Source organism: Chiloscyllium plagiosum, chromosome 3, assembly GCF_004010195.1.
Source record: "Chiloscyllium plagiosum isolate BGI_BamShark_2017 chromosome 3, ASM401019v2, whole genome shotgun sequence".
NCBI lineage: Eukaryota > Metazoa > Chordata > Chondrichthyes > Orectolobiformes > Hemiscylliidae > Chiloscyllium > Chiloscyllium plagiosum.
Genome location: NC_057712.1, coordinates 16,671,469 through 16,685,790, shown reverse-complemented (window position 1 = coordinate 16,685,790; position 14,322 = coordinate 16,671,469). Strand labels below are relative to the sequence as shown.

The window sequence follows — 14,322 nt, the reverse complement described above, 5'->3', positions numbered from 1 at the left end:
CCGCAGAGTGCAGTGGAGGCCGGGACGCTAAATGTCTTCAAGGCAGAGATTGATAAATTCTTGATGTCACAAAGAATTAAGGGCTACGGGGAGAATGCGGGTAAGTGGAGTTGAAATGCTCATCAGCCATGATTGAATGGCGGAGTGGACTTGATGGGACGAATGGCCTTACTTCCACTCCTATGTCTTATGGCAGGAATCAAACCCGGGTCCCTGGCCTGCTGTGAGGCAGCAGTGCTAACCACGGAGTCACCATGCCATCCTACGAGTTTCAGTGTTCAGGACCAAAGCCAGGAACAACAGGGTGGAGAGCTGATTCCTGTTGTCGATCTACACTCACTTATTTGTTCAATCTCCTGTCTTTTAGCTTTTCATCCACTGTTTAAATGCTAACCTCAGATTTGCCATTGTATTACTGTGTGGTGTCACTCTTGTCTGACAACTATTGAGATTTAATTGAGAGGTTTTAGTAAATGTCATGTAGGAGGTAAACTGTTGAGCTACCCTTTGCGTCTGTTAAATTTTGTTTCTGTTCTTTAACAATTAATATAATAAGAGGGAAAGGCGAGAAAAGAGAGAGAATAGTTTGTCAGTCAGAAATAAATATTTAATTGTAAGTAGCATTTGGATCTCTTCCTGTCTCTTTGACAATTTTTGAGTGTGTTGTTAATAATTTGCTCAAATAGTTTGTCTACTGTCCTTTACATAGGAAACATTTAATTCCTACAACTGGTTTTAAATTGACTGATTTAAGAACAAATGATTTTATTTGTTTTAGGTTTTTGATTTTCCTGACGTACCAGACTTACTATGAGTACCCATTGACAACATACTTGGAGTATCCAGTCTTAATTGTACAAGGTAACCAATTATTTAGTATGCTGCTATAACGACAAACTAAGCAGGGGACAGGGTGAAAAAAAGTTGTCATACTCCTGTCTTTGTGTAAAGGGTAAAAGGACTCTGACAGTGCAATATGGAATAAGAATGGTTGTCTCCAAGCCAACATCCTCAGTCACTGAGTGGGATAAATGGCAGCACTGCCTATTGTCGTTTCTATAATCGGTGTAGAGGCGCACTGGACAGCGAACCAGGAAGCTGCACAGGCTGTGTGTTTTCAAGTCTGATCCTGTGTAAAGTTAGCCACATGGCATTCAGGGTACTGCTGCACGAAAGCTAGCACACAGGAAACTTTTCAATCCGACAAGTGGTTTTAAAGTACGAAAATTAACTGTTTTGAGAACAAATGATTTGACCCATTTGATCAACAGGTAACTGGGAAGGCTAATGGAATGTTGGAGGAGGGAAATCTTATTGCAGGTGTATAAGGTGCTGGTCAGACCATGTCTAGAGTACTTTGAGCAGTATTGGTCCCCTTATTTAGAGAAAGATATTTCATTTCAGAGAGGATTCACTAAGATAATTCCTGGGATGGAGTGATTGTCTTATGAGCAAAGGTTAAACAGGTCGGGATTGTACTCACCAGAGATGACAAGAATGAGAGGTGATCTCATGGACACAGGAAGGATTTTAAAGGGGCTTGCCAGATAAATGCTGAGAGGATATTGTGGGACTGTCCAGGACAGGGCATAGTCTCAGGATAGAGGGGCACCAATTTAAGACTGAGATAAGGAGGAAGTTCTTCTCTATAAGGTCAGAGTCCTTGTGTATATTTAAGGCTGAAATAATGCATGTTTTCTTAATCAGTAGGAGAATCAAGGATTACAGGGAAAAGGCAGGAAAGTGGATGTGAAGAATTTCAGATCTGTCGTGATACTATTGAATGGTGCAGCAGGCGTGATGGGCCAAACAGCCTATTCCTGTTCCTTACAGTCTGTATAATTACCTGAAGGACAAAAAGGAAATCCCCAGCTCCCTGTAATTCAGCATTAACCAGTGATCTCTGTTGGAAAGTGTACATGAAGATGTTTGGATGCATTGGGCATGATTTTGACTTGCTCTGCAAATGGATTATTCATGTCTGCCAGCCTCTAGGCAGCCTGCCCGAAAAGGATCCAGCAAGTAGGAAGGAAGTAGTGCAAACATTCAGAAAGGAGGAAGCGAGAGTGTGGTGTTGGAAAAGCACAGCAGGTCAGGTAGCATTCGAGGAGTAGGAGAATCGACGTTTCGGACAGAAGCCCTTCATTAGGAATGTAATACCTGATGTTTAATATTCTACAAGCTGAGATTCAAAATGTACTGAATCAAAGGAATCCCTAAGCTTATACTTCATCACGATATCACATCGGTATAGCATGTGACCCGTGTTTAGTGCTCTGCTTTTCTAACTTTTCCCACTGGGACCCCTTACTGAGGCTTAAACATTGGCATGCACTGTTTGGGAGTGAGCACATGATGGGAGAGGCAAGATCCATGATAGGGGGATGCAGGGAAGAGATGGAGCTCTATGGAGCTTCTGACCCCCCATGGCGTATCGACCTTTACTTTAGAAAACCCAGACTTAGTGTTTGACAAATAGTACAGTATGGTGATGGGAAAAATGCAACAAATAATTTACTGAATGGAATAAAGAACATTAGTGCCTGAAATCTGAAATAAGAGAGAATGCGACAAGTGGCTAACAGGTCAGTCAGCATCTGAAAGAGAAAACACTAGGTGGGACCCTTCAATCACAATTAAAATTATTGTCTCTTGTTGCTTGGTTTCATGGGAATTTACATTTTAATTAATGATTCCATTAATTTCTGTGAGGAAAGCCCATTGTGCACCTGTGTTTGAATTGTATATCACTAATGCTACTGTTCTTTGTTTTTGCAGATGTTATTCTCTTAATGTGTATTCTGTTTTATAATGGAAACATTGGAACAGCTTTACCGTACACAATCTTGTATCCTTGGCATTTAACTCTGAATAAGGGATCTATTTGCAATTCTTTTAATCCATTCACAAAGACGTTTTACTTGTGTATGCTCTTGTGAATCATTTTCATTTTTGGTAATTCCACTAATTCTATCACAAATGATTTTAAGAAGAAATTGATTGCTGGTAATTAATTAGAGTACTATGTGGGCACCCAGTTTGGTCCATCTGACATTCAGTGCTACGACTCAGCTGTGTGTGTGAATTTCTCATGTACATCATGCTGATCTGGAGCACTCCTGCTGTGGGCAGAGGCCAATGAAGATTGTAAGAACATTTCAATCCTGGATGTCTCTTAAGCATCTCAGAGTGAGAGTGGGAGGAAGTGGGTGTAGTGAATGTCAACATCTTTAGCTGCAATAGAATGTGAGAGGGCTAAATTGGAAAAACAGGAGAGAACAATGTTAGCATCTTTGAAAAGTACATAGATTGTTTCATATCTAAGATCTGTCTAAGTATTTACTTATCCTGTGCAGGCTTGATATATGAATGCCTAATTCTGTAACAGCTTTGCAACAAACTAGAGTCATGTGTTCCCATTGTGCTGTATTTCCAGGATTAAGGTATTACACTGACCAACAGCACCATGTGGTGATGTGAGAGAGGCAGCTGTAGTTCACTCCAACATTGGAGTAACTTACTGAATGAGAAGAAAAACAATGAATCAAGCACATCATTACTCAAAGGAAATTAAGCCTTAGCTAAATGGACTGGAAGTTATGTTTGTGGAGTGGGAAGAGCGACTGGAGGGAAAGGAGATAGGTTCTGGCATGTTCACTATTAGTCTTAACAAAACCTTGCTCATTGAAGATTGCTCAGGAGAATAAGCAGGTTGAATCTCTCTGTCTTGGAGGGCCATGGATGTAAATACCACAGGATTTGGCCCCATGACCCAGGCTAGGTTTTGAGGAGTTTTCAGATGGTGCAGTCTCCTGCTCTGCCATCCAAAGGACTGGCAGGTCATGCATCCCCATTGATTATGGCAGCTGTTTGGCACTGCCAGGAGCTTAAATCAGCTTGTGCCATGCTTTCTGCTCCACACTCAGGAGTTGGACAGTCTTGAGGTGTTCAACTAACAAATAATTGATGAGTCAATGACGATGGTGGAAAGAATGTTAAGGTTGTAGAGTCATAGTCCAGTACATCATGGAAACAGACCCTTCGGTCCAACTCATCTATGCCACCCAGCTATCAGAAATAAATCTAGTCCCATTTGCCAGCATTTGGCCCATATCTCTCTAAACCCTTCCTATTTATTCACCCATCCAGATGCCTTTTAAATGTTGTAATTATACCAGCCTCCACCACCGCCTATGGCTGCTCATTCCATACACATACCAACCTTTGTATGAAAATGTTGCCTCTTAGGTCCCTTTTAAATCTTTCCCCTCTCACCTTAAACCTAAGCCCTTTAGTTTTGGATTCCTCTACCTTGGGAAAATAACCTTGTCTATTTACCCTATCCATGCCCCTCATGATTTTATAGGTCACCTCTCAGTCTCCGACACTCCAGGGCAAATAGCCCCAGACTATTCAGCCTCTCCCTGTAGCTGAAACGTTCCAACCCTGGCAACATCCTTGTAAATCTTTTCTGAACTCATTCACGTTTTAAAACATTCTTCCTATAGCAAAGAGACCAGAATTTGTTTAACTTATTAATATTAATCAAATAGCTTAAGTTAAGAAAGAATATAATAAAATCATAGACCCCCGTGGTGAGAAGATTTTTATTTTTATTTCATGGATGTTGCTGTTCTTTTCTAAGACAGTATTTGTTCTTAATTGTTCATGAGAAGGTGATGAGTTGCTTTTTACAGCAATTCAGGTGGGTGCAGGTAAATCTGAAGTGAAGTTAGCGAGGGAAATTGGTTGCGATAACAAAGGTGGGTCCTGATCTTACACTTCAGTGCACCTCACGGACAATATTACTTGTAAACACAAAGGCTCTAATTGGGAAGATGAAGAACTTGGTGTGGAATTAGTGGTGCCAATTGCCTCTGGAAAGCAGGAGCTGCAAAGTGGTCATGATCTGCTGAATAAAAAAGGGAGTGGTTCAGAGGGTTAGCTAAAGTCAAACTTGACATGGCCAAAGACAACCTCATGAACAAACACTTTTCAACTATTTAAAAGCAAACTTTCTGATCTCGCTGTACTGAATCTGACAGCCAGCCACGAACATGCATCAGATTCTCAGGGCTTGTCCGAGTTCCCTTTGAAAATTATAGTTTTAATAGTCCCCACCTGCCAACAGCTCTGAAAGGAGTTACTGGGTCATAAATTGTTGGGGAGAGGATTCCCTGTTCCTCCCCAGTTGCCAGCACTTTGGAAATTGTAAACTGTAACAGAGACGTCAGGATCCCGAGTCAACTTCTGAGACTGCAATTTTTGAATCCCACCAGTTCCCTGTTTTGAAACCCACCACTTTTGAAAACCCAGTTCCTGTTATAAAACCAGAAAATATTGGACATGCTCAGCATCCGTGGACAGAGAAACAATTTCAGATTGACGTCCTTTAGTTCAAATTTCCAGCATCTGCAATATTTTGTCTGTTGTCTCAGTATTTCCTTGTGTTCTGTCCAGTGCATGAGAGTTATGGGTACCTCCTCAGGCCTGAGAATAGAATTTGTCTCATTGTTGAAGTTTTGTTTTGGAACTTCTGGTTGGTGCAGTGAGTTTTGCAACTTTTTGGATGAAGAGTTGTAACAGTGGTGTGGTTACAGTATTGGAAACTAACAATTCAAAAAATGTACATTTCAGCTTAAGAGTTTGAATTCTGGGTTATTTTTAAAAATAATGGAAAATCAAAGGGTGGTACTAGTAACAATGACCAGACAGCTTGTACTACAAACTCAATTGGTGTATTAATGTTCTTTAAGAAAGGAACACCACTTATCAAGCTCTGCAATGTTAGCTGCCTTCTGAAGTGGCCCTGGGAACAAGCACTACCCTTGTCAGTGACACCCACATCCCAGAGGAATAAATGTAAAAAATCTGTTCATGAGATTTTTTTTCTGGTAATTTGTTCAGAACGATATTTGCAGAAGATTTTCCAAGGCAAAAGCAGATGACTCAACAAAATAGTCGGTTCTGCTATGACACATGTTTCTTCAACTTGAATTGGCTTTAATGCGATTGAAGAATTGAGACCATTATTTGTAGAAAGTGAACTTTCCTTACCTGTATTGGCTATAATGCGATTCCAGCCCCATTAGTTTGAGTGGTGCCGCTATTATGCGACTTTCCTGAAATGTGGAGTCGCACGGAAACAGAGTTATTGTGTTATATCAGATGCGACTGTATTTAAAATATGGATTAGTGGTGCTGGAAGAGCACAGCAGTTCAGGCAGCATCCGAGGAGCAGTAAAATCGATGTTTCGGGCAAAAGCCCTTCATCAGTATTTAAAATAGTTCATTCTTGTAGAAAACTCTCAATTATGAATTAGACCACAACCTTTTACGTTTTTAGTTTGAGCGTTAATAACAGGTTTTATATCTTTGGAAAGCACAATATAAGCTTAGAATGGAATGTTCATGAATAAGAAAGGTAGTAGAATTTAATATGAAAACATACACAATGTACATAACTAAAAGATTGAATTCAAAGTATTAGAAACATTAACTTGTATAACATGTCTAAGAATGTCCAAATATAAATTGATTTTTAAAGTTATATTTACAGATGGTAAAATGGTGTTTGCATGCAATATATACTTGATTGGTATTCCATTCCTAGTTTCTACCTTAGCGACATTCAGATTTATCATTGGTTGGCGTCTGTTAACAATCCATAAGTTAATCATAGACTTAGCTATGGTAAGTATTGCATTAAGCAGTCTGTATTTGTGGGTGATAATTTACTTTAAATTGCTGCCAGTGCTGACAACAGGAGGTGTATGCTTCATTTAGTAATGGACTGACTAGTACAGCAGATTCCAACTGGTCCAATTTGGATTATTAATGACGAGCCACAATGGACCTTTTCACATTAATGACAGCCAGTTATATCTATTACTGACTGAAGGAGGTGAGATTGAATTGGGGCACAGCTGAATTCCCATTTTCTCTGCCTTACAATATCAGTGGAATATCATTTCGGGGATATGGTGGTGAACAGAAAAGGAAATCACCAGAGGAAACCAAGCATGTGGGATGCCATTTGTTTTCATTCTTACAGCAGAGTGTACTGAAATTCCTACAGATGTAGCCATTGCTAATATAATAACTTGTTTGTTTAAATAATAATTAAAAATCAATCCTTGGCAACTCACCTTTACCAATTTGTTCTTGCAAATCATGTAATTTTGTTTGAAGGATTCTAGGCAGGAATGAGTAAATTGCTTGACTGAAGATGTGTAGAAGTGACCCATCACTTCGACATAATCTACAGCACTAGGGAACTAAGAGCACTTCAAATACTTAATTACCTTCAGCATTTAACACTTGCACCAGGTAATGCCTTTTCTGAAATTTTGAGTGACCTTGTTTGCATGTGAATGTGTTGTACCATGCAGACATGTCCAGTTGGTGTTCTTAATTTTAATTCTGGAGGAACGTAGAGGGTCTTACCTGTGGCTTCACTCTTTGTTTACACTGTAGTGATTCTTCTCGTCAAAGAGATCCAGTAGTTAGTGGCTAATATTTAAATTTGATTGTCGATTCTAGCATTGTCCTTGGATTTGACAGTCGTCTTTCGTTGGCAGGTTATTTTATTTTTCTGAGTGGACTTAAAGGTGGATAGTGCAGTCAAATAAAATTGTGGGCTCTGTGTTGTAATTCTTGTGGAAGTTTTGATGCTAATGTACAAAATAGAGAGGAATGTTTGCAATGCAATTTTTATCTCTGGAGAAAGAACTGTACTTGCTGTCTTTTTGGTTTGAGATTATTAGAAGGAGAAAGAATACTGGCAATACATCCAAAAGCGCTAGCAGACAACTAGCCCAGTATGAGTGAAAAGCTAGGCTAGAATAAAGGGTGCCAAGAATATCCATTACCAAGTTCGAGAAATCCTTGGAAAAACATTAGCAACTCAATCAGAATTGTGTGTTAAATTTGTCATTTAGTCTTAGAATATTTTGTGATTCTCTATCTTGCATATACAATTTCAGACTGTTAATACTGTTCAGATTTTTTTTTATTTAAGAAATAATGGTAATTCAAAAATAGACGACAATTGCTGTTAATCAGAAACATCAGCTCTAGTAATTCAGTATTAAACTCTTCAGCCACACATGCTTTCACTCCAGCTGCCAATTCCCACATCAGCGCATAAGACTAGGAGTAATCCAAACATTTCAACCTTTGAAGTCCTGCTTTATAATCTGCTATCTAGCTGCCTACATTTTTGTAGCAGGACCCTGTCCCTCTTTCGACCTGCGTAAACTGTCCTGCAGGCATTCAGTGAAATCAGAGATCCTGGACCCAGATTGACAATACACCCTCCAGGAGCCATGTTTCTGGCTGCAGATATGCCTCTGTACCCCTCACTATTGAATCTCCTCCCAAAATAGCTCATCCTGTCCCACCTACCCACTCTGGCTGCAATCCCCAGAGGAACAGTCAGTTGCCCATTTTCCTTAACCACACAAACTGTTCTTGAGTGAGGACTTTCCAGACTGCTTGCCTTCCTTCTGATTGATGGTCACCCATTCCCTCTCTAATAACTCTCTTAAGCTTGTTTTATTTAATTCATGGAATGATAGCATTGCTGGCTAGGCCAGCATTTAACACCCAACCCTAATTGCTCAGAGAGCAGTTCAGAATCAATCACATTGTAGTGGGTCTGGAGTCACATGTAGGCCAGACCAGGTAAGGATGGCAGTTTCCATCCCTAAAAGGACATTGATGACCTAGATGGGTTTTTCTGATGATCGACAGTGGTCGTCATTAACGTCAGTTGAATTTGTTGAATTCAGATTCCATCATCTGCTGTGGTGGGATTCATACCCGGGTCCCCAGAACATTACCTGGGTTTCTGGATTACCAGTTCAGTGATAATACCACCAGGCCATTGCCTTCTCTATGGGTGACCACATCTAAGAATGTGCGATCCAATGGCTCAGCCTCGCGGATACACTGCTGTGCCTCCAGGTGATGCTCAAGCTCAAAACCTGGTGCTCAAACTGATTGAGCCAATGGCACTTCCTGCAGATGGCCAAGAGACCCTGCCAATTCCCTCACACTGCAGGCTGTGCAATACATGGCGCTGAACCTCCCCATCATGCATTTAGTTTAAAAAAAATTCCTCCCCAAAATTTAAATCAAGTAGTTTCTTTTAAAAAGCTACATCTTTCCCTAGTGCAGCTTTAAAGTCAACAAAAACAATTTACCCATGACCTATCACTGCTTCTTTCTGATGACACCGTTGTCAGTCCTTGCAAATTCCTCCCAGTCTATTACACAGTGATACTGACCCACTGCACACTCCTCCCAGTCTGTTACAGTGATACTGACTCACTGCACACTCCTCCCAGTCTGTTACACAGTAATACTGTGCACTGCACACTCCTCCCAGTCTGTTACACAGTGATACTGACCCCCTCCACACTCCTCCCAGTCTGTTACAGTGATACTGACTCACTGCACACTCCTCCCAGTCTGTTACACAGTGATACTGCGCACTGCACACTACTCCCAGCCTGTTACACAGCGATATTGACTCACTGCACACTCCTTCCAGTCTGTTTCTCAGTGAGACGTGTTCTTCCCACACACTCCAGAGTGTACTACCTAATCCTAATGTTCTGTGCACATCTGGAGGAGGTAAAGAGAGGATATGATGGATGGTGACTGGCTGGGAGAGTAGTCTTCTGGGGAGAAAGATGAGATTGCGCTAAAGGAATCGAGTGCTGCAGCCTTGGGGACAATGATTTGGACAGGACTTCATTGACACTTGGTTCAGTCAGATGTGAGCTGGCTAGTGTTTGTCCATTAACTGTAAATCTGTTGCTGCTCAAAAGGCAAGTAATCTGTTTCCAGAAGCAAATGCAGCCTTTGTTTGTTCTTTCCTTACTTTAGCTATTGCTAAATAAAAGGTAATTTTTTTCAATTGTTTGAACCTGTTACAGTGAGTGAGGCTCCTACATTGAACAATGAGATGGTGTTAGACTACACTGGGCATTGGGGAAAGGGTAGTGTTACCTTAGTATAGAAGGTGGGATGTCATGTTATGGCTATACAAGACATTGGCGAGGCTACATTCAGAGGACTGCATACAGAGGACTGCATACAATATAGAATCCCTACATTTGGCCTAACAAGCCCACACCGACCCTCCGAAAAGTAACCCACCCAGACCCATTCCCCTATATTTACACCGACTAATGCACCTAACCTACACATCCCTGAACACGATGGCCAATTCACCTGACCTGCACATCTTTGTGACTGTGGGAGGAAACCTACACAGACACTGGGAGAATGTGCAAACACCACACAGACAGTTGCCTGAGGCTGGTATCGAACCTGTGAGGCAGCAGTGCTAACCACTGTACCACCCAATTCTGGTCAAATGATAGGGGAAGGATGTTATTAAGCTGGAAAGGGAGCAAGAAAGATTTCCAAGGATGTTACCAAGACGGGAAGGCTTGAGTTATAAGGAGAGGCTGGGGCTTTTTTCTCTGGAACATAGGAGGTTGAGGGGTAATCTTATAGAGGTCTACAAAATCTTGAGGGGCATAAATAGGGTGAATAGCCAAGGTCTTTTCCCCAGGGTAGGGGAATCCAAAACTAGACAGCATAGGTTCAGGGTGAAAGGAGAAAGATTTAAAAGGGACCCTAGGGGCAACTTTTTCATTCAAGGGGTGGTGCTTGTATAAAATGAGCTGCCAGAAGAAGTGATGGAGGTTGGTACTGTTGCAACATTTAAGACGTTTGGACAGGTACATGAATAGGAAGGAATTAGGGTGATATGGGGCCAAATGCATGCAAGTGGGACTAGTTCAGTTTAGGAAATCTGGGATAGTTTGGGCTGAAGGGCCTGTTTCCATGCTGAATGACACTATGACAAGGTTCTCAGAGGGTTTAACACTAAGGAACGTGACCTTTGTAACTTGGTTTTTAAATAGCAACACGTCCGAATATACACTTTGCAATGAAGTGTCAGTCATGCTACCTCTATGCCCTGAGAGCATTAGGTTTATGTTCCCTTGCCACTATACACACTTTCGAAGGGTGTGGTGCTGGAAAAGTACAGCAGGTCAGGCAGATCCGAAGAGCAGGAAAATCAACGTTTTGAGCATAAGCTCTTCATCAGGAATGAGCGTTGTGGCCAAAGGGGGCTCAGAGATCAATGGGAGGGGGTGGGGCTGGGTGGAAGGTAGCTGGGAATGCGATAGGTAGATGAAGATGGGGGTGGTGGTGATAGGTCAGAGCGGTGGGTGGGATGGCTAGGTGAAAAAGGAAGATGGACAGGTAGGTCAGGTCAAGAGGGGGGTGCCGAGTTGGAGGGTTAGCACGCCAACTTGCGGATCGTTTCAGAGAACATTTCTGGAACACCCACACCAATCAACCCCACCACCCCGTGGCTGAACACTTCAACTCTCCTCCCACTCCGCCAAGGACATACAGGTCCTGGGCCTCCTCTATCAATAAACCCTTACCCAAACCCGACACCTGAAGGAAGAACACCTCATCTTCTGTCTTGGGACCCTCCAACCACACGGGATCAATGGGGATTTCACCAGTTTCCTCATTTTCACTCCCCCAACCTTATCCAAGTCCCAACCTTCCAATTCGGCATTGCCCTCTTGACCTGTCCTACCTGGCCATCTTCCTTTCACCTATCTGCTGTACCCTCTGCTCTGACCTATCACCATTACCCCCTCCTTCATTTACCTATTGTGCTCTCAACTACATTCCCCCCAGCCCCATCCCCCTCCCCCTCCTATGTATCTCTCAGCCCCTCAGCTCACAGCCTCATTCCTGATGAAGGGCTTATGTCCGAAACGTTGACTCTCTTACTCCTCAGATGCTGCCTGACCTGCTGTGCCTTTCCAGCACCACACCCTTCGACTCTGATCTTCAGCATCTGCAGTCCTCACTTTCTCCTAGTTGACTATATACATTGTGAAGGGCAGCTCCTGACTGGTGCACTCTGGGCTTTAAAAATGGCACTGGACTTCCTGGTAGCAGCACATACTTAGTTGCTGATTAAAGGGAAGGTAGCGTGATGTCATAGAGCTGTAGGGCAAAGATAACGAGATGAACCTCAGAGAATAGTGTGAGGAAATTTGCTGGAGTTCAGTGAGAGAAACCATCCATAAAACTGACTGGAATTGTACTTAGGGATGAATTATACCAGAAGTAGGCCACATTTTAAAAGTAGCTCATTGCTTATAGAGCACCTTGGGATGTCTTGAAGTCATGAAAAAGGAGTATATGATCACAAGTGTTTTCATGGAAGCAACTAATAATTGCTAAAAATTAATCAATAAAGTATTCAAACTGCTTTATCTGTTTCCCACAAATTGTGTTTGGTAGAGAGATTATTTTCTTTGCAAGTTTAATATTTCTGTGTATTCTGGAATCAAGAGTCCTCACATTTGGGACGTTTAGAAAGTACAGAGCATCTCAATATTCGTGTTCTGCAAGAATTTTTACAGATTTGCACACCTTGCATTCAGTCCTTTTGTAAAGTGCAGAACCAATTAGATGGAAGCATCCGGAATATCAAAATAAAAACGTTTACCTTTTTTTGAAAAGGAAAATCTACACTAATTTATAATATCTGCTGGGGAAATGAAGAGGGAATCCCTATGGAAAAGACCTTCAAAACATCTTGTAGTACAGTATTTTCATGGAATCTCACAACACCAGGTTATTTGGAAGCACTAGCTTTCAGAGCGCCACTCCTTCATCAGCTGGTTGTGGAGATTAACCTGATGAAGGAGCATCGCTCCAAAAGCTAGTGCTTCCAAATAAACCTGTTGGACCATAACCTGGTGTTGTGATTTTTAATTTTGTACATGCCAGTCCAACACCGGCACCTCCAAATCATATTCATGGAAATACACTCGGGTTACTTTCATTTGGTTATCACTGTTTTACTGATTGCCAAACCTCTGTTCTCATCACGGTTACTGCTATCTAACCTTTTATTGGCTTTTATTAATGTGATAGTTTTAATTTTTTTTTCAGTCTGTTCATCCTCCTTCCTTTTCCTCTCAAAGACAGTTAATATAAAGTATTATAAATTGAAAGGATTGAAACAAAGAGAGGGACAGTGTAGGAGTGAGGATCTAGGACTGGGGACATGTGCAAATTCATGCAGTGCAGAGTGCACAAGTGTTTGTGCCTTTTCAAAATGCCAGTACGGACTGAATCTAGTCAGCACTCATCAGTGACTTGGGACAGTTAGTTACTGTTAGAAGTTATGCCATTAATTGTCTGATGTCTAGACACTCTGTGGTATGGTATGCAGTATTAAGCGAAATTGTTTTGTTAGCAATTTACTTGTTCACAGGATGTGTGCATCATTGGCTAGACCAGCATTTATTACCCGTTCCTAATGACCTGAAAGCAGTTAAAAGTGGGTCTGGAGTCAGACCAGGTAAGGATTGGCAGATTTCGTTCCGCTGAAGGACATTGTTGAAATGGATGGTCAGTTGACATTGGTTTCATCAGGCTAGCAATTTATTTGTTTTTTTTTAAATTGAACTTCACAATCTGTATTGGAGGGATTCAAATCCCCATGTCCCCCGAACCTGAACCTTGCATTTGGGATTACTAGGAGAAAGTGAGGACTGCAGATGCTGGAGATCAGAGCTGAAAATGTGTTGCTGGAAAAGCGCAGGAGGTCAGGCAGCATCCAAAGAGCAGGAGAATCGACGTTTCAGGCATGAGCCCTTCTTCAGTAAATTCGGGATTACTAATGCAGTGACATTACCATTATGCCGCCTCTTCCACTTATGTAACCCACTCACCTGTAATATTGTCACTTTACAGACTTTGTGAGAATGAGCACTGTTTGCTGTCTGGATTGATCTTCCCAATATCAGTGTAAAAAGAATTTGGTAAACGTAGACCTTTTAAGGCTGTGGATATCATGGTTTGCCTGATTGGTCAGATACTGGAAGAAAGAACATTTTGTATATGTGGTTAGTTTTGTTTGGAACAGTTGAACAAAATAATGGGAAGAATGACATCTTGAGGAATAGCTAAATGATGTTTTAAGCATCTTCAATAAATGTGAGTGAAGCAAAAATCTAAATCCTTCCAATTTTATTGTGTTGTTTTTATTAAGACGTGAATAACCAGATTTTTTTTGTGGTGCTGTCCTGTAAATGTATGTGATAACCATTTGTTCCGATAATTTCACATTCCTTGTGATAACCCCATCAAGGGGTCTCACACCTTTGAAATTTGTTTTTGAGACTTCGCATCCTTTCTGTGTGTCTACTTTTGTAGCTTTTTCACAACCCACCCCCACCACCGAAAGTGGAAGGT

General features: G+C 41.5%; 1 protein-coding gene across 14 annotated transcripts in view; it reads left to right on the top strand.

Annotated features, from left to right (window-relative positions):
• slc66a3 (solute carrier family 66 member 3) overlaps positions 1-14,322 on the top strand; it is a 57,012-nt gene that overhangs the window by 14,246 nt on the left and 28,444 nt on the right. For all 14 annotated transcript variants that reach the window (XR_006309525.1, XR_006309527.1, XR_006309541.1 and 11 more), the window contains exons 2-4: positions 779-861; positions 2,779-2,848; positions 6,636-6,693. Coding sequence is in view for 11 of the 14 variants with exons in the window: in XM_043677765.1 (XP_043533700.1) it covers positions 779-861; positions 2,779-2,848; positions 6,636-6,693 (211 nt within the window). In the remaining 3 variants the exon portion in view is untranslated. The remainder of the gene's footprint in view (positions 1-778; positions 862-2,778; positions 2,849-6,635; positions 6,694-14,322) is intronic.